Source organism: Acinonyx jubatus, chromosome D2, assembly GCF_027475565.1.
Source record: "Acinonyx jubatus isolate Ajub_Pintada_27869175 chromosome D2, VMU_Ajub_asm_v1.0, whole genome shotgun sequence".
NCBI classification, from domain to species: domain Eukaryota; kingdom Metazoa; phylum Chordata; class Mammalia; order Carnivora; family Felidae; genus Acinonyx; species Acinonyx jubatus.
In genome coordinates this window covers 43,902,184-43,926,920 of record NC_069393.1, presented here as the reverse complement: position 1 = coordinate 43,926,920, position 24,737 = coordinate 43,902,184, and the positions used below count along the sequence as shown (strand labels likewise).

The window sequence follows — 24,737 nt, the reverse complement described above, 5'->3', positions numbered from 1 at the left end:
GGCACATAGAGGGAGGTGAAGGAGTTCTTTCTCTTCCCCCAGGACAGAACTGGTCCTGAGCAAACTTCTGGAACTGATGTCATTTCTCCATTCTTCTCCAACTTCTCTTTCCACACAGTTTGAGAGTATGAGTTAAAGCTGGCTCGGAGTCCTGACCCTGTCACATTGTGTGCATTTAGGATTAGCTTTTGAGTTTCTGCAAAAATGGTCAGCTGGGGTTTTCATAGGGATGTTGCTGTCCTCACCACGGTGAGTGCTCCAGTCCAGGACTGTCCACGGACTCGGGCGTCCTTTAAGGTCTTTCAGTAGTAGTTTGTAGTCTTGGATGCACAGATTTATACCACTTCTGACAAGTTCATTCATAAATTGTGTGTGTGTGTGTGTGTGTACGTGTATGCATGTGTGTGTTCTAAGGGATATTGGTCTGTAGGATTCTTTTCTTGCAATGTCTATGATATCAGGATAATAGTGGCCTCATAGAATGAGTTAAGAAGTGTTCTCTCCTCTTATGTCTTTTTTTTTTTAAAGCTTGTGAAGGTTGGTGCTAATTCTGCTGTGTGAGTTTAGGTACCACCTTTGCAAACCGTGAAGTTCCCTTGCAATAACCTGATGTCTCCCTCCTTTTATTCCCCTAGTGTATCAGGCACCAGAATTGCCCTTTCAGCTCTTGCTCATGCTCTGTTAAAGCAACTGCACTGTCCAGCCAGTTTTTCACCTTCTTTATACTATTATGGGATTGAGTGATGGCATTTTAGCTTTCCTGAGGGTAGTTACATGCTCTACAAGGTATGGACTTTCAGACCTGTTCTCTGTAAGATATTTGAGAATTTTTCTGCAACTCAGGAACTATTTGTGATCTGAATGTCAATTTTTGTGTGGAATAGAAAACTCACAAGCCTAATAATATTTTGTGACTTTGGCGTTGGGTAGAGAGAGCTGTCTCACCTTAGGCTGTCTGGATGAATTGAGGTTTTTGAGAAGCAATGTATCATGGTACATTTCTGATTTACAAACTATATTCCTCATACTTGCTCCTTGCCAATAGCCCTTCTCCAACTGGAATTGTTATTTGAGCCAACAAGGTTACTTGACCCTTGATATTGCTAAAATACTTTTGTAGATACCACCAGAAGGATTCAGGAGCAATTTGTCATTGATACCTTGGGAGAAAAGCAGTATGATTAAACAAATCTTTACTCACATCCTCGACGTATGTCACTCTAAAGGAATGGACATCATGAGCAAATGGGGATGGTAGAGCCCTTTTTTCAGAGGATGAGGCTAGAATGTGGAATGAATCCTTCCAAGTAGGAGAGTTATATGGAAGGAGAGTAACTTTGGGGAAGTCAGACTTCATGAGGTTTAGAAGCTGCCTAAAGGAAAGGGTACTCAACTCAGGAGGGTGACAGATTGCCGGGAGGAGGGGCAGGACTGTAAAAAGCAAGGCTTGACCACTTCTCAGTTGTCTTATGCCATCTTGTGTCCATCGCATCACAACTTGTGCAGAGAAACACATCACCTAGGATCTGGGCGTCTGAGATGTAGGAAAATACTAAAACGTACCTTGTTCTATTGGTTAAAAAGTAAAAAATATAGAACTCAGGGACAGCCCTTAGAAAGAACTTTATTTGACAGACTTAATAGTTTAATTATTTGGGGCGCCTGGGTGGCTCAGTCGGTTAGGCGGCCGACTTCGGCTCAGGTCATGATCTCGCGGTCCGTGAGTTCTAGCCCCACGTCGGGCTCTGTGCTGACAGCTCAGGGCCTGGAGCCTGCTTCATATTCTGTGTCTCCCTCTCTCTGACCCTCCCCTGTTCATGCTCTGTCTCTCCCTGTCTCAAAAATAAATAAACGTTAAAAAAAAAATTTTAAATAGTTTAATCATTTTTAAAGTTGTGTTTTCCTTTTTATGAAGGTAATGAGTTTGTATGATACAATTGACACAATATAGAAAGTTATAAACAAGGCCGAAATGGAAACCTAATGAACAAGTGTGAGCGTGTCCTTCCAAACTTCTGCACGCAGACAGTGTATACACGTGGAAGGATAGATGCTTAGATATTACACAGATCTAACTAGAGAGGGAAAAAGAATTTTATTTAAATAGGAACATACTATATACGTGCTGTGTGAAACCTGCTTTTTTTCCACGTGTGTTTCGGTGAATATTTTTTACATAGAAACACTGTATTTTATTTAGTTGACTCACTAGATACTTAGGTTGTTTTGATTCTTACTATTTCGGGAGATGTATTTCTGTGTATCCCTACTTTGGCCAATTTGAGTAGGCATCATTTAACGGATTTTTATCTGAGATCTCAGTGTGGCCATCAGTATTAGTGCTGTCACTAGACTTTTTGTTGTTGTTGCTGCTGCTGCCTGTGGACTAACTTCTTATTATCCTCAAACTTTTTAATTTTCTGTGATCTGAGGAATTGAAAGCTAAGGTTTAAAATTGCATACACTGAGTAAGCTTTGAACAACAGGCCAAAGCACGGGTGTGAAGGTATTATGGGACTTAATTCAGTTGCTTCAACAGTGTGTCTTTTTCTTCTTTTCCTACTTGGTGGGGAGGGCTTACCCATCCCTACCCCCGCCCCCAGAAGTGATGTGTTTCTGTGCTGTCTCAGACTCATACACTCCCTAACCGTAAGAGTCCTCCTTCTGTAGGGCAAGATGGTACTGTTTACTCTAACTGCAGTTCAAGGAACTGACGTCAAGAGGGGTACACTGATTTGCTTATGCTCACATGTTCAGAAGTTCAGTTGAGTGGCTCACATCTGTCACAGCAGAGCTAACCTCCAAACATAGAGCCAGGAAACGCCACCGTAAGAAATTACTATGTAACAGTGTGTGTGTATAATTGTGTAGTGAAACATTTAGCAAATATTTCAATTAGTGGCTAATTTCAACTAATGGCTTCAATTAGTTACACAGATGAAATCTAAAGTTTTCTAACAGTGGTAGCTTTGTTATTATAGAAAATCCCAAGGATCTATGTGTTTGAGAGGAGTTTATCTTAAAAGCTGGCACACTGCCCTTTCCTTGTGCCCCAGGTCCTGGCATCGATGTGCCTGCCCCAGACATGAGCACGGGCGAGCGGGAGATGTCCTGGATTGCTGATACCTATGCCAGCACCATCGGGCACTATGTAAGTACCCACCGAAGGTCCTGAGGGCCTCATTTGCCATCTACGAGAAATAGCAATTAAGCTCATTGTATGTGGAAGGTGAGAATTCTCTGGGTTTTTCTCCTCTCCTTTAATCATGTCTTGATTGGCATATTATTTTACTTCCCTCTCTCTAGTCACAAACCATAAATGTAGTGAATATGGCCTGAGCTTTCATTTACATGCCTCCCCATCCTGAAAGCTGGGATGGAACCTCGAAAACGGATCACCTGCTAGGCAGAGCAGGACATGCTGCAAGACACTAGAAGGGAAGTAAAGAAGCAGATGAGGTATGGAGATAGTGTAATACAGAGATGGAGTTACATCTCTGAAAGAAGGCTTCCTGGATGAGGTGTCTGGGCTAGACCTTGAAAATGGGCAGAATTTGAACACGGAGGTTGCGGGGATAGGAGGAGAAACAGTAGAGCTCAGACCGTTAGGAGATGAGGCATATTAGAAGGGTGATAGAAGAGCGAAGAAATACATGAACTAGGACAAAAATACTCAAGGCCAGTGAGAGGGGAGCCTCTGGTGCCGACCCTGTCTTGGGGGCTGAGGGAGCTGGTGGTGTTGGGCTGCCCTGGAGCCCGGGGGCCCTGGGGCCCTGGGGGCTAGGGAGAAGCAGTGGTGCATGGCAGAGATAGGCTCCGCAGGATTGCAGTGGATGTGTGTCATCAAGGAAAAGGAGACCCGGAAGACTTGAATCTAGGGGACTGAGCAGAAGTAGTGCCACTAATGCAGAACACAAAAAGAAAAGCCAACTTTCCGTTCTTGGAAAAGGGTTGGAACCTTGAAAAACATTTAAGGGGTAGGAATCGAAAGGGAGTTGAAAAGACGTACATTAAAAATGCATACATGGAGTACCTCTGCCACGCAAGCAGGGTTTCCAGTACAGTTGGGATAAATGAGAGCAGGGGAAGTTCTCATGCTGCGAAAAGGTGTAAGGGGGCCTGGCCAAGCCTTTGCAGGTGACATCAGAAAAGGCCTCCGTGAAGGAGTAAGCTTCTATTCTGCACTCTGAACATTGAATAGGATCAGCTGGGGAATGGGTGGGGGTGCGAGTGTGGCGGGCAGAAGGAACCACTGAGCAAAGTTCTGGAATGCAGAAGAGGGGAACCTGAGACTGAGAGGAGACCGTGGTAGTCAGAGGGGAAAGTGAGAGAGTAGGGCACAGGAGAGGCCAGTTAGAGGAAGGTCGGACTAGATCATCACCCCACGAGTGACAGCAGAGACTCTGGTTCTTTGTCCTGAAACCAGAAGGAAGCTGGGGACTGCTAACCATAAGCAGGTGTGAGGCATTTTGAGCGCCACTCTGTGTGCAGCAGAGAATTGGGACTGTTGGGGGCAGGACACCATACAGGAGCCCAGAAGAGAGGGGGTACTGGCCTGCCCTGGAGCTGGGGAGAAATGGATGGACTAAAGAGGGATTTAGAGGGAAAGCAGTCAGTCATAGAAGAATGAGAAGTGCTGAGAGTTCCATGTGGTGATGTTAAGGGAGGGGTTTCTGGGAAGAGACCAGTTCAGCAACTAGATCATTCATGGGACGGAGATTGGAGCCAGGCTGCAAGGGGGTGTTGAGAGAGGGAAGTAGGGCATGAAGAGTAGCCTTCCCTGAGAAGAATGGCACTGGACAGCAGAGAGAAGACTTGAAATGTGGCTGTTGCCCAAAGAGAAAGGTTTTTGTTGTTTTGTTGGCAAGTTGACTGGCTATGGTCCCAGATTCCTCCATGTGAGAGACGATGGGAGAAAGGTGTGAACAGTAGAGGTAGCAGAATCTTCCAAGGGAACAAGTCCTCATGAATTTTCCTTTTAAGGGCCTTAGTGGAAAAATGAGCCTTGGAGAAGAGAAATATTCCCTCCTGAGAAGAAGGAAGGGGGCTGCAGCATGCAGGGGAGGAATTCAGACCCGGGCTGATGTCTGAATTTCTGAGGGAGTGCAGTCTGTGGGTGGGAGCATGGGTGGGCAGCCTGGATTCTCAGCCTCCCTCACACACCAGCTCTGTGACCCATGACAGGTGCCTAGAGCTCTCTGTGCCTCCGTCTCCTCGTGTGTAAGACGACAATGTAATAGCACCCAGTGGGGGTTAAGTGGCTAGTAATATAATGCACTTAGAACAGCACCCACTCCTTAGTAAAACACACAGTATTACATCAGGTGAATTGCATAAATCCCTGAAATGAAACAGGAGCAGTATGAGACTCTTGAAAGAATTTTTATTTCAACTGCCACTCCCTAAAATGATGCTTTTCCATGTCACCTTTTGATGTTAAATGAGTTCTGGATATGGTCTCTCATTCTTTTTAAGCGAGACGCTAGACTGAAGAGTGCAGAGTAGTGGGCCACATATCAAACATTATTTGTGGCTCATTCCCAGTGGTTAACAACAAAAGGAAATTTTGTGAGGCTCTGCCAGCAAACCCCGGCAAAAGACTTCCTTCTTAAAGTGACACCAAAATCAGGGCCTAAAAGTAAGGAAGCTACAGTTTTTCTGATTTCCAGATGTAGACCTGAACATGCTGCAACTTGTGTCTAATCCTGCCCAGAGGCAGAGGCCTGGGAGGGAGGGGTTTTGTGGGTGGGCTCCCAGGACAGTCAGGTGTGCTGGGGGGCTGGGGGGCTGGGGAGCTGGGCAGCTGGCACCGGGCCTGACCTCGACAGGACTGTGGCTCCAGCATTTGCATTTGCACTGTTTAAAAGCATTTGGCACTAGGTGTGTAATTCTGCGTTCGCAAGTGTTAATTATTCATGAAGGCAAACTGTGGGAAAACTACTAATTTCTGTAAATCACTTTACTAACTACTTTCTCCTTTTTTAGCTTTTATTCTTTTTGCTGGCAGTTATGCAGCTAATATAATTCTAAGTTGTCTTGGTAAAAATAGTTAAACAATACAGATAAAATCCAAGTCACTTTTTAACTCACCCAGCTAGAACATCTATTGGAGGGTAGGACTATGGTGTGAAGTAAGGCACTTCATCTTACTTTACATGGGTAACAGAGTGCCCCACGAGTTTATTAAGTAGCCATACCATCCATACTTTGTCCACGAATTTGAAACACCTCCTTCATTTTGTGTTGGTTTCCTGTATGTGGTAGGACTGTCTAGTTTCTTCTGCCCCACTGATCAATCTGTCTCTCCTGCACTGTTCTGGCTGATACAGTTGACGGTATATTTGATATACCTCGGAAAGGACGCTCTCCCAAGCCCTTTCGTTTTCCTAATTATGGTTGTTTCTGAACAAGAATACATGGTCAGTTCACAGACTACAGAAAGACGGGTGGTGAAGACAGATCCTCTCCCACCCTGCTTTCCAGAGCACACTGCTGCCACCAGAGGCCCTCCCCTCACGGTGTAGGCAGGAGCGGCTCCGTCTCACCCACATATACCTTTCTGCTTCCCTAACCCCAACGATACCATACTGAGTGCACAAAAAAATGTGACTTCCTAGAAGTAGAATCTTTGGATTAATGGGTATTTTTATTTGGTAGGTATTCCTGCAAACCCCTTAGTTATTTTGTCTTTTTTTTTTTTTAATTTCTTGAATACTTTTGTTAATCCACTCTTATTTGAACTTGAATATTATCTTTTAAAGTTCTTTTTTTTTTAGGGGCGCCTGGGTGGCTCAGTCGGTTAAGCATCCGACTTCAACTCAGGTCATGATCTCACAGTTGGTGAGTTCAAGCCCCGCATCGGGCTCTGCACTGACAGCTCAGAGCCTGGAGCCTGCTTCAGATTCTGTGTCTCCCTCTGTCTCTCTGCCCCTCCCCTGCTTGTGCTCATTCTCTCTCTCTCTCTCTCTCTCTCAGAAATAAACATTTTTAAAAAATAAAGTTCTTTTTTTTTTTAAGTGGCATTTTATTGAATTTCTAAATTAATTGAGCAGAAGAGTATCTTAACCATATCGAGTGTTCCCATCTCACCGGAGAACACCATAATATCTCTTCCTACTTAGGCTCCATTTTGGTGACGAGCTCAAGTTTAATAGTGGATTTTAAGACACATGTGAGATGTGTACTCCAACTTAATAGGGCTTAAATATTTTTGAGGGAATAATATTTTAAGCAGAACTATCTCTAGTTTCGTGATATTATTATTTGTACTTGATGATGTTAAATTCCTAAAAACCTTGTTTATCTCATTGGACAATATAGTCTATTTTATTATATATTTTCTAAGAATAGAAATCTGAAAAAGTAAGTTTTCTTCCTATTGGTGAATGTGTACCATGAGCACACACATAGTTTTAATGAGCATATTAGTTAGAAATGTGACATCTTGACTTTTTCTTGCAGGATATTAATGCCCATGCCTGTGTTACTGGTAAGCCCATCAGTCAGGGTGGAATCCATGGACGGATCTCTGCTACTGGCCGGGGAGTTTTCCATGGAATTGAAAACTTCATCAATGAAGCTTCTTACATGAGTATTTTAGGAATGACACCAGGGTTTGGAGACAAAACGTTTGTTGTTCAGGTAAGAATGTTTGCTTTTTTAAAGAATAACTGATCTACATAAAGGAAGTTTTTCAGTGTTTTTAGATTTACAGTTTTTAAAATGTCATTCTCTTGAATCTTTTAAATTCTAGAGTGAATGTTTTCAGAGTAATACATGCCTTATTTTTTGAACCTTGGTATAATTCGTGTGACTAGTACCAATTTAAGTATCTTGCAGATACATATGAAACTATCACCAACTTCTTTGGGTCAAAATTTAAATTGAAATTTAAACTTTGAATTAAAAGTTGAATATTTCAACTTTGAGGAAGAATGGGCTTGCTATTTGGATATTTTATTGAGTGGAATCTAAATTAAGTTGAATGCTACTTTTTTATTTTTGTTTTTGAATCCTATTTTGAAATAGAATAGAACTCATATGCCTCCCAGTGAGTGACTTTATGTTGTTGCAACCATAGGACACCTGGTCATCAGGGCCTGAGGATTTGGGTGGCATGACTGACCACTGCCAGTTCTTTATAAGCCACAAGGCTGCACCAAACTAAAGTTCTTTGGGACCCATTATCACAAATTAATGGGTTCCATGTTCTGAAACAAATTGCTAAAGAGAAGCCATTTAGTACATTGTTTCTTATGGCAAAGGATTCTGAGAATTCTTCCTAAACTTACAGAAGAGGTACTGGTCAGAATCGACTTTACCATGTGCACTAAGACTTCAGTTTCTATATCACGTGTAATTGTTCTTTACAGGGATTTGGGAATGTGGGCCTGCACTCTATGAGATATTTACATCGTTTCGGTGCTAAATGTATTGGTGTTGGTGAATCTGATGGGAGCATATGGAATCCAGATGGTATTGACCCAAAGGAACTGGAAGACTTCAAATTGGTATGTCAATCTAATATCTCAATAGTCTGACTACCCTGAATATTGTAAAGTTGAAATAAGTCTTATTAAAATCTATTTCCATTGTTTACTTTTTAAAATGTAACCCAAAGAGCTCTTAATAGATGAGTCTTCATGTCATAGGCTCTAAACATAAACATTTAAACAGGGATGTAGCCATTAATTCTGATTTTTCAATCAATTTCAGCAACATGGATCAATCCTGGGCTTCCCCAAGGCAAAACCCTATGAAGGGAGCATCTTAGAGGCTGACTGTGACATACTGATCCCTGCTGCCAGCGAGAAGCAGCTAACCAAGTCCAATGCACCCAGAGTCAAAGCCAAGGTGAGAGCATGATAGAACCTGAGCTCAGCCTTACCAATGTAGAATGCCCTGAGGGTCATAGAAAAGCTCTTAGTTGGCTTTCCTTTTTTTCACACCTTTATTGGGATATAATTCACATACCATACAGTTCACCCAAGTGTAAAATTTCATAGCTTTTCATATATTCACAGTTATGCAGGCATCCATCACCATGAGTTTCCTCTTAAACCAAGCTTCCAAAAAGCAGTTGGGAAAATAGAAAGGTGAAAAATAATTGTATACGCTTTATAGAACAAAATAACTCTTAATAATTGCATTCAAACTGGAGTTCTGCCTCTTCCCGCCCCCACTCCCCTGCCCATCCCCCTGCCCATACACACACACACCTCTTGCACCTGCTGGAGGGGTTTGTGGTGATGTTGGTATTTCTGTATGTCCTGACTCTCTTGCAGATCATTGCTGAGGGTGCCAATGGGCCGACAACTCCAGAGGCTGATAAGATCTTCCTGGAGAGGAACATTATGGTGATTCCAGTAAGTCATCTATCTGTGTTTGCCAGGTTTTAAATGTACTTGAAACCCTAACTGTCTTCTGTGAGGAATTGTGGGGAGAAGAAGATCGTCATTCATTTCCCAAGCTATAGTGAATTCTTCATCTGTATTTTGCTTTTAAGTAATAAAGTAGAAGCATGCTTAGTGTAAAAAGCCTATCAATTTTCACTTTGACCTGAACTTTTTCTTCCAACTTCAGGCTCTTTCTTGAGTATGTATTTAGCCTTCTTAAGAATCTAATCATAGGGGCGCCTTGGTAGCTCAGTTAGTTAAACATCCGCCTCTTGATTTCAGCTTGGGTCATGAGCCCATAGTAGTGGGATCAAGCCCTGTATCAGGCTTGTGCTGACAGTACTGAGCCTGCTTGGGATTCTCTCTCTCTCTCTCTCTCTCTCTGTCTCTCTCTCTCTCTCTGCCCCTACCCCCCTCGCTCATGTGCGCACTCTCTCAAAATAAATACATAAACTTTAAAAAAAGAGTCCAATTATATAAATGTATATTGTGCTAGAAATACAAATTCTAACGTGAACAATGAGCTTTGGTGTAATTTCTAACCTTATGCATTTCAAATGTCCCTTGCTGCTTTACTCAGAAAGCGAATATGAGGAATATGTGTTTCGGTTTTCACTGGGTAAGCATGGGGTTATTTGCAAGTGGAAGTTAGTGTGGACTTACGATGCATTTAGGACTTTTGCTGAAAACACTTAAGAAATTCAGTTTAGCTGAAACAGACTGCCCTTAGGTAGTAGGAGAAGGAACGCTGATCTGGTGAGTCACCCTGTGGACAATCCAGTGCATCGTTGAGTGGGCAAACAGTTTTGTCTAAAGACTTCTTTGGGAAAGAAGCTCTAACCATAGTTGATCAAATGCTTGTTAGTTAATAAACAAAAAGTTAATTTTTTTCAAAATGGAAAAAAAAAACTTAAGTGGATTGGGAAGGATGTTAGTTAAATTTAAATGTGAAATTCCTTTTTTTTTTTTTATATTTATTTATTTTGGGGAGAGTGCAAGCCGGGGAGAGGCAGAGAGTGGGGGACAGAGGATCCGAAGTGGACTCTGCACTGACAGGCTGACAGTATCGAGCCGATGCAGGGCTTGAACTCACAAACCGTGAGATCATGACCTGAGCCGAAGTCGGACACTCAATCGATTGAGTCACCCAGGTGCCCCTGAGTGTGAAATTCCTGATACAATCTAAGATATATTTGGGAAGTTTGAAGCTTAATCTGCTTTGATGTTAAAATGGATCTCTGATGTTCATTGAAAGCTTTCAGTAAAGCCATGATCTTCTCATTTCTTTGGTGTCTTCCCTGTCACATTTTTGTGTTTAGGATCTCTACTTGAACGCCGGAGGAGTGACAGTATCCTACTTTGAGTGGCTGAAGAATCTAAATCACGTCAGCTATGGCCGTTTGACCTTCAAATATGAAAGGGATTCTAACTACCACTTGCTCAGTGAGTTCTCTTGTTCAAAAACAATCTTTGGGGCCAGCTAAAAGGCTAGAACTAGCTTACGCTTGAAAAGGACTGTTCGCTTTTTGTAATCCTAGAGAATTTAATCTCAGAACAGAAAATCATATTCTTCTCTCTCATGAGTCTTAGGACCAAAAATTATATTCAGGTGTTTACCCTGTGATATAATGTTTCTGTAACATCATCTATAAGTTAATAAATATAAAGAGTATCCTTTTAAGCCAGGAACTCCTAGTGAGACTCATCCATTCCAGTCTCTGGTTGCTCCTAGTAAAGGCCTTTCTAGCGTCAAGAATTTTTGGAGTCTTCTGATGCAAGTGTGGTTTTTCCTTGACGAGAGTAGCTCCAGAGTTAATGGTCCAGTCTCATCAAGCTGGAATAAGACCAAGACCTCCAACCGAGCTTTACTCAGCCCTCTCTGAGAATCTGGGTGAAGTGTTCCATCGATTTCCGTTTCTTTTTCCCTCAGCATTTTCTTTTTAACAGAGCCAAGGAAAAACCGTGGTAATGGGTGTTATGGAAACAGAGCAGTGACCTAAATTCACATTTATGTAGGAATTTGGCAAAGTGCTTTATTCCCTTTTAACAGTTTTAAATGATTAACCCTTTTATGTCATTAGTGTTGAAGGTTTCTAAACTCTGTATTCGTTTTTGGGTTGTGGATATAGTTTGAGACTACTTTTGGTTATACTTCAGTTTTGTTTTTTTTTTCCTACTAGCAATGTCTTAACTTCATCTCTTGGTTTTTTATAGTGTCTGTTCAAGAAAGTTTGGAAAGAAAATTTGGAAAGCATGGTGGAACTATTCCTGTTGTGCCCACGGCAGAGTTCCAAGACAGGATATCGGTGAGTGTGCTGTGACAGGATTACACTTTCCACACCCAGCCAGCTCTTACTTTAGACCCAGGCCAGTTGATTGGGGTTATGGGTGGTCAGCAATATGACAGTGATGATAGGCTCTGTGTGTGCTTTGTACACTCCTCTCTCGCTACATTCCAAATGTGGAGTAAGAAATTTAGTTTAAAATAAATATATTTAATGGTTCTTCCAATCTTGATCCTTGTGCAATACAGATGACTCAACAGGTGGTTCTAACCTAATTGTGCAGAATTACTATGTATCTCTTCAGCTCCAGAGAAATAGAATAGAGAAGTAAACATTAGGGGCGCCTGTCTGGCTCAGTCAGAAGAACATGGGACTCTTGATCTCTGAGCCCCACGTTAGGTGTAGAGATTACTTAAAAATAAATAATTAAATGAACTTCTAAAAAAAAAAGAAAATCCTTAAAATAAAAACAAAGTAAACATTAAATTGAACTATATGAAGAATTGAAATTGCTATGTGGGCATGAATAAGAGTGAAAGAAAGCAGGTGTGTGTGAATTAGTTGTTGACAGGACTGAGTGGTAGTGCTCACACGCCATGAAGGGAACTTCCCCAGTAAATGCCAGAGACTTGAAAAGCAGAGTCAGGGGCGCCTGGGTGTCTCAGTCGGTGAAGCGTCTGACTTCGGATCAGGTCATGATCTCATGGTTTGTGAGTTCGAGGCCCATGTCAGGCTCTGTGCTGACAGCCTGGAACCTGCTTCGGATTCTGTGTCTCCCTCCTCCTCCTCCCCCTCCTCCCCCTCCTCTCCCTCCTCCTCCTTCTTCTTCTTTCTCTCCCTCTCTCTCTCTCTCTAAAATAAAAGTAAAACATTAAAAAAAGAGAAAAGTCATAGGAAATAGGCCTAGAAAGGAAAGTGTTCAATCTCATTGTTAAAGAAATACAAATTAAAATAAGGTTTCTTTAATGTATTAAACTAGCAAAAACAATCGATCATGACTCACCATGTCTGTAGCAAAACAGTTGTACCTTTATTTTGATGACAAGGCAGATTGGTGCAGCTCTTTAGAAATTTGAAGAGCTATTACAGTTTTCCTGCCTGTTGACACTATCCTAACATCCCCCCTGCAAATTTATCCTAAGGAAATAATTCTAAAGGAGAGAAATGGCTCCATGCAAGATGATGTCGTTGGAACGGTGTTTGCAGTCAGGTTTTTTAATTAGGTTTAATAGTCTACATATACATGGCAGGGAAATGGCTAAGTTGTAATATATCTTCTGAAATATTCAGTCATGGAAAGTAATGTAAGATTATATTACAACATGGGGAGCAGGGGAAGTTAAGGTTTTGTTTTGCAGAAGAAAGGATGCTTTTGCCACTCAGGGTATTAACCATTCCCCTAAATGAACCTTCATCTTTCCCGGACCATGTCTCTGTTAGCTGCGGTCCCTCTGTCTGCGGTGCCCTGACCCGCTCCCTGCTCAGGTAGCCCGCCTCTGAGGATCCCGCTGTGGGCCGGAATCGCACACATCCTTCCACCACACGTATCCAGGCAGCCCTTGCTATGGCCACCACCCCTAGATGGGCTTCTTGCTCCTCCATGTGGTCGCCTGTGTCCCAGCCCAGGCCTGGCATGCAGCTGTCGCTCAGGCCGAAACCTGAGGAGGAGTGCAGAGGAGGACAGCCAGTTAGTTAGGGAGGCAGCCCAGTGGCTTGCTGTTTGTGCTCTCTGAAAATAACCTTTGCCAGGACACTGGCCTTTCAGTGCTTCAAATTCCGGACCTTAATCCTGTGTCTCACCTCTTACTGAATGACTTGTCGCAGGAGTTTTGTAGTAAGTTTAAAAAACAGGGTTTTTTCCCCAGCTCCTTCCCTCTAGTTCCCCCTCCACAGCCGTGCTCTGGCCCTTCCGGGCCCCACATTATTGACCGTCTTTTCACTGTCCCCCGTCACCCCGGGATGTCCTCCGTTCTCTGAATTCCACACTCCGTCATTACAGTCACTCCGGCTTGTTTTGCTCAGCATACCCCTTGCTGACACCCGGACCCTCATGAAACCCAACCGTGCTCCCTCCACACCTGCAGCCCTGTCACCGTAATCCCGACCACGAAACTTAAGTGCGCAGCCGGTGCTGTCCGGCAGTCATCCTACTCTTTCCTGGTCTTTCACTTTCTCATTCTTCTGATTGGCTGTATCACACGTTCTCCTCTTCTCTGTCCCCTGCACTCCAGCACCTGACCTGGGATCTGCCCACAGAGAAAACAGCAGTCAGAGAACTTCCCAGCACCCAACTCCGGGCGCCTGCACCCTGTCTCCTGTCACAGAGCGACTCCGGGTGCACTGCTCGAGTGCGCAACCTCCCCCTCCTCCATCATCAGTCACTCCTATCAGCGTGCCGAATGCGGTCTTAAAACAAAATGCATCTCAATCCCAGCTCTCTTCCAAACTTTGTTCTTGCCGTGTGCATTTCCCTTTCCCTCACAGCAGACACCCTGAAGAGTTGCGTCCATTGCGTCTCCAGTTCTCCTAGGCTCAAACCTGCCCTGGTGCCCGCCACTCCGCCACAACTCGTCTTGTGCAAGCACCGGCATCACTAGATCCAGTGACCGCTTTTCTGCCCTCATCTTACTTCTCCTGTCAGCACCTGCTGTCACGAGTGATCGTCCCCCCTGAAGCTAGTCTCCTGGCTTCCAGAACCCCACATGCTCACTGATTTTCTTCCTGCCTTTCCCTCACATTGCCTTCTGTGATCCTCACCACCTCTCCACACTCTTAACATGGGAAGGCCCCTGGCCCTGAATCACTGCTCTGTCTGAATTCAGAATCTTTGTGATCTCACCCAGACTTCCGGTTTTCGGTCCATGTGTAGGCTGCCTCCCCCGACTAGAATATAAACTCCACGAGAGCAGAGAATTTTCATTATTTGTTTTCTGCTTTGTGCCCTGTGCCTAGAAGAGTGCCTGGCACGTAGTAACCACTCCATAAATGTTTGATGAGTAAATGAATGAGGGAGAGAAAGGCAGTACTGTACCTGTAGAACAAGTTTTTTCTTCCTAACTTAGTAGGACAGATCAAGGTTTGACCCAGCTGTTTGTTAACAGATACAAATGTATATAGAAATACACCTCCTGGCATACAGAGTGCCAACTACGTGAAGATCAGAGTAGACATGTTTGGGTGGTGATCCACTTTTAAGTTTTCATCTCGCATAGCACGATATATGTTTGATAGCTAGGTAGGACATACTGGAATGGGGCAGTAGTTAATTGTCCTAAAATTGTATTGTAATTTATTTGTTTGTTTATTTATTTAGAGAGAAAGAGTGAGTGCACATGTGCACCTGTGCACAAGCAGAGGAGGAACAGAGAGAGAGAATCCCAAGCAGGCCCCACTCTGTCAGCACAGAGCCCAATGCAGGGCTCAATCTCAGGAACTATGAGATGTGTGACCTGAGCCAAAATCAAAAGTCAGACGCTTGACCAACTGAGCTACCCAGGCTCCCCGTCCTAAAATTTTAGAAAGTGTTCCAAAAAACAAATTAGATACTTAGAGGAATCCATTGATACAAATTGACTTACAGAAATAATTGGCATTGGAACGAGATGAGCACTCCTGAGTACACAGCCGGGTTTCTGCCACAGAGCACCTGTTGGAGGGGGCCACACTCCTTTCTGTGCCTTGTGCGGTGTCCCTGTTAGCTGGGAAGCGGAGATTGAACACTTGTTGCTGTGGGCATCTGTGAATCGGGTGGGTGACCAGTGCTGGCCTCACTACTTGCCCTCCTGTTTCTTGTGCATACTTTTCTGTGTACGTTCATTTTACCATGATCTTATTTCAGGAGTATCTGTTCACCGTCAAATGCAATGAAAACTAAACTGGGGTTAAAGCACAACTATTTAGCTATCAAGATACTGTATGGAAATTAAATGCATCTTTGCCAAAAGACAAAACAATTCTGTCTGGCGGTGTATTGACTTGAGAATCCCTTGTGCTCTTACAATTGAAGCGTGTCTTTGTGTGGTTTTGTTAAACTTCTGGTCTTTTCCCTAACAGGGGGCATCCGAGAAAGACATCGTGCACTCTGGCTTAGCTTACACTATGGAGCGTTCTGCCAGGGTACGTGTGCAATGCTGTTTGCCTTTCTGCTGGTGAACTGCAGCACAGCTCAACCGTGTCACCTCAGCTGCCAGATTGTGTGTGCTGTGGTCGAAGACAGCAGTCTGTTTACACGTTCTTCATTCGTGTGTAGCAAAATGCATGCTTGTTCAGTCTTAAATGATGGGCAGTGTTTTCAGGGTGTTCAGTATGTCTGCCGGGCTTTGGGAAATAAATGGTAATACCAGGTTAGGCGGGAATGGTGTTCGGCAGTTAGCTTTAGCTAGACATCACACAGTCAGCCAAACTGGATTGCAGTTGAGTACACCACTCTATTATCGCTACAGGAAACTACCTCACTGGAGAATTTGGTATAAACAAAAGGTTTTTTGACCCCTTGCTCCTTATTTCAAGACCTTAAACGCACTTTGATGCGTTTCCCTCATTTCTTCTTGAGTTCAAACTCTGTCCACCCACCCTTAAGTTGAAATAGCATAAGCAGCCATTGATGATGGTGCTCGTTGTTAATTTGTTATAACAATTTGTTGTCAATACAACTGATATACCGTAAATTCACCCTTTTAAAGTATACGGTCCACAACCTTAAGCATATTCACAAAGCTCCAGCACATTTTCAGCACCCCATTCTGAGTTTTATAAAATTATCACCAAGTCTAACAAGGAGCTTACTCCAGATAACAGGGCGTCTAAAGGCCGGAGACAGCTCACATCTAAAGAGCAGCTCCTTACTGCTGCCTAGTCAGTGGCGTACTTTGGTTGCAGAGAACAGGTCCTTCCTGACGGGTTTTGTGCCTGAGTCCTGCGCTGCTGTGGTGGCTGAGGCTCCTCGCACTGGGCCCGCCTGTGCCCCGCATGCACACTTAACCGTGTTTTCTCCTGCCTTTCAGCAAATCATGCGCACGGCTATGAAGTATAACCTGGGGTTAGACCTGAGAACGGCTGCCTATGTCAACGCCATTGAGAAAGTCTTCAAAGTATACAATGAAGCCGGTGTGACCTTCACCTAGATGGAGTGTAGCTGACCTCTTCACTGCCCTCTTCCCTCTTCATCTGCAGGCCCTTCACAAGTTTACATGTAACCACAGGAATCTGTCTCTCTCTCTCTCTGTCTCTCTCGACTTAATAGATAATGGACATCATTCTCAACAAGTCAGTCCAAATCAGGCCCTTTGAGAAAAAAGAAATTAAGGTTAGGGGATCATGTACAAGCTGATGAATATGAACATAGAAATTACCTAAGCCAGAGAGCGATTTGGGTATTTTGCCTTTAAATGAAAAGTCCCTTCCATCCGGCTATACCGCCTTGCTCTGCGGCTGCTTCCCAGTACAGCCAGAGCTGTGGCCAGGAAAGCACCTGTCATCCAAGAGCATTCAGTTGCTTATAACTTCAGCTCTGGACAAGTCTGAGACGTGCTGTAACTTTGACACATCTAAGTAGCAGGTGTGTGGCATTTTCAGAAGGTGGCATGGTCCTCAAGTGAGTTACTGGTATTTTTACATCAGCAAAATAACTCAATTTTACAGATTGCAACAAAAATAAAAGCTATTTCTCTTTATGCATTTTATTCTTTTAGAATAAAATAAGTATGTGCTGCTGTAATAAAATTGCCTTTAATCACTTAATAAGCCTAACCTTGACTCAAGCAGTGAATGCCTATAAACATAATAAATGAAAAAGCTAGTATTTTTATAACATAAAACAGTATCATTTATAGCTTATCAATCATGTATTGTCCAGCAAAAATAAAAGGCCCGATGGAGAATTAAGTTATCTTCGTAACTGCAAATGATGGAGGCTATTTTTGTTAAGACTGTCAGAATTCACTAACCACAATTACGACATATAGTCCAAAGAGTGCAGTAACCTCCTTATCATGTTAATTAATTGTTCTCTGTTGAAGATCTACTGTGTTGTCTAATTGAACAATAATTCAAGTTGAGCGTCCCAGAAAAAATACCACTTGGGCTCCCACTTTGGAGTCTTGCTGGCGACTCTGAGCCGTGCCAATGGCCCCGACTCGCCCTGACTTTGTGTCCTCTGTTAGAGGCCTGTATTCTGCACACAGCTTCATTACCAGTGGGCTGAAAACAACCTTGGGTTGAGTGTTTTGTTTGGGGGTTATTTCGCCAAGGCCTTTTGAACAGTAGTGTCCCAATGAAGTACTAGATATTATTTATGTAAGAATGAGCTTTTTTTTTTTTTAAACGACAATATCCTTTCAGAAATTTCTAACTACTTTGTAACTGCATGACTTAACCTGGTGATAAAAGCAGTTATTAAAAGTCTACCTTTTCCAAAGCTTATGTTTCTCTTCTGTGTTTTTATATTTGATAGTATCTCTTTTAGTAAATAATAAAACTACAGTTGGGTTTCTAAGGACTTTTGCAACAACCACCTATATAACACTTCTTTCCACTACATTATGAGCTGCCCAGATTTTATTAGTGAATTCTTTTGTGTTTCATTCTGTTAAATAGTATCAATGGCTATTCTTGGAAGAGGTTTTAGTGCTCAAAGCTGATATACTGAAGTAATTCTTAGTGTCTCTTTTTAATGAAGGACATTTTCATAGATTGGGGTTTTTGTTTTTAATAATTTAGCCACAGAATGTAACAACTTAAGACAGAATACTAACCGTGGTCAGCAGAACTGGATCCTAGACCCGACTCTGCCAGTAACTTAGCTGCCAAATCTGAAACTTACAGCTGGACTCTGTTTTATCCTGATTCTGTCCAGAACATCTTTGCGGTTCTGAGTCGGGCAGTGGATGAACAAGCCCCCTGGGCACCGTGGACACAGTGAGCCCTTCCCCAGCTGGTCTGTCTACTTGCACTCTGGGTGGAGCTCTAACATGTGGGGTTGCAGAGCGATAGGCAAACAAGTCCCAGCATATTTGGAACCGGGCGGGGCAGTCAAATCAGGTCATGTGCAAGAGGGATGACAAGTAAGTCTTCGCTGTGGCCTGTGGCTAACATTAGGACTGATTTATAAGTGGATTTTTAAAGATTAGATCCACACTGATGTGTTACCAAGATTCGTGTGGGAAAACTGGTATTGTGCTTGCTGGCTCTATAAAGACAACACGGTGCTGGTGTCAGCCTTGGTTTCTGGGGATTTGAGTTTGAAAATTCTGGTCAATTAGTCTTTCAGCTTCACTGAAATTTTCTAGTTTATTTACGTTTATAATTCTTTCAAAAACTTAACATATAATACTCTAAAGTTAAATTGCTTCTGAAAGAGCCATCGACAGCCTGTGTTACACTTGAAGAATGCTGCCTCACGAACCTCTGCCCCAGAATGTGTTTAATTACCCTGATAGGGAAATGAGACACAAAAGCTTGGCTTTTGGGTGTTGTTGTTGTTGTTGTTGTTGTTGTTGTTTTAAGCAGTGCTTCTGGCAGCTCAATTACTAGAATTGGTGATTTACTTTAAAAAAAAAAAAGAAAAAACCTTAGCATCTTAACTCGCAGGCTTTAGGTAAATTCATCGATCCCTAAACATCTCTGGTAGACCTTCTTAGCCGTGCTACACATTAAAACAGTCAAAACATGGCACGTGAAGAAAACTACATCTGTGAAGCTGGCACAGAGACCCCTGCAAAAGAATTTTCTTTAATTTTTTTTCTTTGTAATATGGGCGTTCTGATTTGTTTTTTTTTTCACAAATAACTTTTATTGGCTTCTTTGTTTTTTAATCAAAGCTTCCACAGTGGTTTAGACAGTTTCTTAACCTCAACACTATTGACGTTCGGGGCCAGGTAGTTCTTTGTTTTGGGGGCTGCCCTGTGCTTTGTAGGGTGCTTGGCAGCACCCCTGGCCTCTGCCTATTAGATGCCAATAGCATCTCTCAGATGGGACAATCAAAAATGTGTTCACATTGCCAAATGTCCCCTGAGGGGTGCCTGGTGAGAATTACCGGTATAGAGAGCCAAGTAGTTCTACAAGTCTTACCGTGAACAACAGCTTATCCCTCCCATCTGTACACCCCACCTCACCATTCTCTATGCCCCACAGGCAACCACTTTCAGCAACTTTAAATGTTTCGTTTTCATTGTATTTAAATCCTTTGCTCATTTTTTAATTGGGTTATTTTTTTTTAATGTTTATTTATCTTAGAGACAGAGTGTGATTGGGGGAGGAGCAGGGAGAGAGAGGGAGACAGAATCTGAAGCAGGCTCCAGGCTCTGAAATGTCAGCACAGAGCCCAATGCGGGGCTCAAACCCACGAACTGTGACATCATGACCTGAGCCAAGTCAGACACTTAAACAACTGAGCTACCCAAGCTCCCCTAATTATATTTTTATAATATAATTTATTATATAATATATATTATATCATTTTTATATAATTATATTTTTTGTTGTTGATTTGTAAGAGTTCTTTATATTTTCTGGATATGTGACCCTTATCAGATATATGATTTGTAACTATTTTATTCTGTTGGTATATCTTTTCAATTTTTTGATGGTACCCTTTAACACAAAAGCTTTTGTGGTTTTTTGGCGGTGGGGGGGAATTTAGAGAGCGGAGAGCAAACTGGGGAGAGGAGCAGAGAGAGAGAAACTCAAGCAGGCTCCACACTCATCATGGAGCCTGATGCGGGGCTTGATCCCAAGATCCTAGGATCACAACCTGAGCTGAAATCCAGGGTCAGATGCTCAACTGACCAAGCAACCCAGGTGTCGCTGTTTTGTGTTTTTTTGACAGAGTCCCATTTTATTTTTTCTTTGGTTGCTATGCTTTCGATGTTACAGCTAAGACACCATTGCCCAATCCAAGGTTACACAGGTCTGATGAATAATAACAAATGTTTGAAGAATTAACACAAATCCTTTTCAAACTCTTCCAAAGAAATAGAAGATGAAGAAACACCTCCTAACACCTCCTAGGAGGCCAGCATTATTCTGATACCAAAGCCGGACAAAGACATCACAGGAAAAAGAAAACCACACCAGTATCCCTTATGAATGCGGACACAAAAATACTCAGCAAAATACTAACAAACTGAATCCAACAGTTCATTACAGGTGTGTTACACATCATGACCAGGTAGGACTTCTCAGGAATGCAAGGGTGGTGCAACATAAGAAGATCCATCACCGTCACATTACGCTCCATTAAAAGAATAAAGGGAAAGAAAAAACACCTAGTCATCTCAATAGATGTGGGAAAAGCGTTTGACAGGATTCAAGACCTCGTAAGAAAACAACCAGCTAGGAACAGAAGGAACTTCTAAACATGACACAGGCATTTGCAAAAACCCACAGCTCCCATCATGCTGGTGAAAACCAAAGTGGTATCTACATGCAGTGGAATATGAATGAAGCCAGATGCAGAAGGTCACATGCTATATAAGTCCAGTTATGTGCCATATCCAGAATAGAGAAATCCATAGATACGGAAAGCAGATTTGTGATTGCCAGGGCCTGGAGGGACGGATGGGGATGGTCAGGAGTGATTACTTAATGGGTAGAGGGTGTTTTTCTGAGGTGATAACAAAGTTTTAAAACTAGGAGTGACGGGGCACCTGGGTGGCAGAGTCGGTTAACCTTCAACTCTTGATTTCAGCTCAGGTCACCATCTTGTGGGATGGTGGGATTGAGCCCCACGTCGGGCTCAGCACAGCACAGAGCCTGCTTGGGGTTCTCTCTCTCCCTCTCTGCCCCTCCTCCACTTGTCCCTTCTCTCTCTTGCACTCTCTGTCTCTCTCAAATAAACTTAAGGGGCGCCTGGGTGGCTCAGTCAGTTAAGCATCCGACTTCGGCTCAGGTCATGATCTCACTGTCTGTGATCTCGAGCCCCACGTCAGGCTCTGTGCTGATAGCTCAGAGCCTGGATCCTACTTCAGATTCTATATCTCCCTCTCTCTCTGCTCTCTCTCTGTCTCTCAAAAAAAAAAACATTTAAAAAAAATTTTTTTTAAGTAAATAAACTTAAAAAAAAGACCTTAAGAGTGTTAGTTGTATAACATTGTGAATGTGCTAAATGCCACTGGACTATACTCTAAAACATTTAATTGTGCATTATATAAAATTCACTTAAATTAAAAATTAGTGAAGGACTACCAAAAAAAAAAAAAAAAAAAAAACCCACTCAGCATTGAACCTCAGGAAGCATCCAGGGAGTCTAGTTGCAAGTTGGCCAAAGTTTCTGAGGACACATGTTCCCAGCAAGTATCCTGTGGGGGGGAGCGGCAGTGGGTCCTGCTCTAAGCACACCCTCCCCTGGGAAGCCTGGAGTACCAAGTGTGAGCACAGACCACTGTGCTCAGGGAGTTGCAGGAACCCAGGGCTGTGTGGACCTTTTGAAGCTGGGGGACAGGTCGAGGCCTGGGTCTGCCAGGTCTCCCCTGATGACAGCAGGGTCAGCAGCATGGAGTGGTGGTCCTATGGGTTAAGGGGACTGTGCCAATGTGAGGTGAAAAGGCTGTGGTTGCTGGTTATTAGAACTCCTGGTTGACGTCTCTCAGTGCTTCGAATAGGTTACCCTATTGCCTCTGACCCCTGGTTTTTGATGAGAAGTCACCTGTTAATCTCATTGAACCTCCCTTTTCTGTGATGACTTCTTTTTCTGTTTCAAGAGTCTCTCTTTGTCTCTGGATTTGAACAGTTTGATTAGGACATGCTCTAGGTGATATCTATTTGAGTCTTCCTCCTTGGAAGTCTAGGTTAGTTAAATTTTCATCAAATTTGTTTTCAACCATTATCTCTTCAAATACTCTTCCTGCCTTTCCTCTCCCTCTGGTACTCCCATTGTGCATAAGGGAGCATTCTTGACAGTGACCCACGTCTCTGAGTCTCTTCATCTTTTTTGGTTCATTTGTTTTGCTTTCTGTTCTTCAGGCTGGATAATCTCAAGGTATCTTCAAGTTCGTGGAATCTATCATATGTCTGCTCACATCTGATATTGGGCCCTCAAATGAATGTTTTCTTTCAGCTGTGCTTTCAACTCCAGAATCTCTATTCCGTTATTTTCGATAATTTCTATCCCTTTGTTTGTGTTCTCTATCTGGTGTTGATCTTACACTTTAATTCTGTAAATGTGGTTTCCTTTAGCTCTTTGAACATGTTTAGAATAATTGATTTAAAGTCTTTGGTAATGGGGCGCCTGGGTGTCTCGGTTGGTTAAGCATCTGACTCTTGATTTCAGCTCAGGTCATGATAGCACGATTTGTGGGTTCAAACCCCACACTGGGCTCTGCGATGACCGCACAGAGCCTACATGGGATTTTCTCTCTCTCCCTGTCTCTCTGCCCCTCCTCAGGTCTCACTCTCTCAAAAGAAGTAAATCAACTTGTTTTAAAAATTATATAAATAAATAAACTTTAAAAAATAAAGTCTTTGGTAGGTCCAATATTGGGGCTTACTCAGGCACAGTTCCCATTTTTCCCCCTTTAAATGGGTCATAATATCTTTCCTTACAAATCTTTTTTTTTTTTTTTCCAGAAAACTAGACGTATTAAATAAGACACTGGCCACTCTGAAGTTGGATTCCAGGCCCTTCCCCCTAGATTGCTTGTTGCTTTTTGTTGTTGACCGTTTGTGTAGTAAACTTTTCTGAATTAATTCTATAGTCTGTTTTTGTTTTTGTTTTTTGCCATTGAAGTTTCCACTCAGCTTAGTGGTCAGCTAATGATCAGACAGATTTCTTTAAGTGCCTAGAACCAACAGGTCTGCCTTCTTTGCCAGGGAACTCGTGCAGGTTGGGCCTCACCTCCAACACTCAGTTCGGCGGTTTATAAATCTCTGCCTTGGTTTCACTACCTGCTTGCACAGAGCCTCAAGATTGTTTAGAGGTGAGAGCTTTGAGCCTTCTCCGGTCTTTACTGAGCATGCGCACAGCCCTACACATGTGCATGGACTTCTAGATTCCCAGGAACATGTTGGAATTTTCAAAGTCCCTATGGATATCTCTTTCCTCAGGTTTTCCTTTTAAGCTTTTTGCTTAGCCTATTTTCCCAAACTGTTATGTACCACCTTTAGCACCCACCAACTTAAAAAATTGACTCTGTTCTATGACAAACAGCCCGAGGGAAAAGGCTGCTTACATTAAGTGAGCTCCTAGTCTGGACAAATAGAGGCAGCCTTGCAATTGGGTCTTCCTAGGAACCACCAGTCAAGTGAAATAATCACAGTTCTCTGTCAATGAGGCTTTGAAGGAACTCCAACTCTGTTCAGTGCTTTCCAGTAACTGCCAGGCTGTTGGTTTTCAAGGCTACCATGGAGCTGGAAAAGGTGGGGGTGGGGCATGGGTGGCACAGAATAGGGTAAGCTAAAAACATCACAAAGCTTGCCATTCTTAACAAGATTTTGTTTATTGAATTTGTTCTACATAAATGATCCCTGGATGGCTGTAAGCCTTTGGTTAAGACTTCTGAAAAAGTTGATGGGAATGCAAGCTGGTGCAGCCACTCTGGAAAACAGTATGGAGGTTCCTCAAAAAAATAAAAATAGAACTACCCTATGGTCCAGCAGTTGCACTACTAGGTATTTATCCACAGGATACAGGTGTGCTGTTTCGAAGGGGCACATGCACCCCCATGTTTATAGTACCACTATCCACAATAGCCAAAGTATGGAAAGAGCCCAAATGTCCATCAATGGATGAATTCATAAAGAAGATGTGATGTATATGTACAATGGAGTATTACTCGGCAATCAAAAAGAATGAAATCTTGCCATTTGCAACTACGTGGATGGAACTGGAGGGTATTATGCTAAGTGAAATTAGAGAAAGACAAAAATCATATGACTTCACTTATATGAGGACTTTAATAGACAAAACAGATGAACATAAGGGAAGGGAAACAAAAATAAAAACAGGGAGGGGGACAAAACAGAAGAGACTCATAAATATGGAGAACAAACAGAGGTTACTGGAGGGGGGATGGGCTAAATGGGTAAGAGGCACTAAGGAATCTACTTCTGAAATCATTGTTGC

At 42.8% G+C, this 24,737-nt stretch overlaps 1 protein-coding gene across 1 annotated transcript in view; it reads left to right on the top strand.

Annotated features, from left to right (window-relative positions):
* GLUD1 (glutamate dehydrogenase 1) overlaps nt 1-18,095 on the top strand; it is a 38,384-nt gene extending 20,289 nt beyond the window's left edge. The window contains exons 5-13 of the mRNA XM_027062487.2: nt 3,057-3,151; nt 7,462-7,641; nt 8,373-8,510; nt 8,716-8,853; nt 9,285-9,365; nt 10,715-10,838; nt 11,610-11,701; nt 15,734-15,796; nt 16,684-18,095. Coding sequence (XP_026918288.1) covers nt 3,057-3,151; nt 7,462-7,641; nt 8,373-8,510; nt 8,716-8,853; nt 9,285-9,365; nt 10,715-10,838; nt 11,610-11,701; nt 15,734-15,796; nt 16,684-16,803 — 1,031 coding nt within the window. The 3' untranslated portion in view covers nt 16,804-18,095. The remainder of the gene's footprint in view (nt 1-3,056; nt 3,152-7,461; nt 7,642-8,372; nt 8,511-8,715; nt 8,854-9,284; nt 9,366-10,714; nt 10,839-11,609; nt 11,702-15,733; nt 15,797-16,683) is intronic.
* The last annotated feature ends 6,642 nt before the right edge of the window (nt 18,096-24,737 follow it).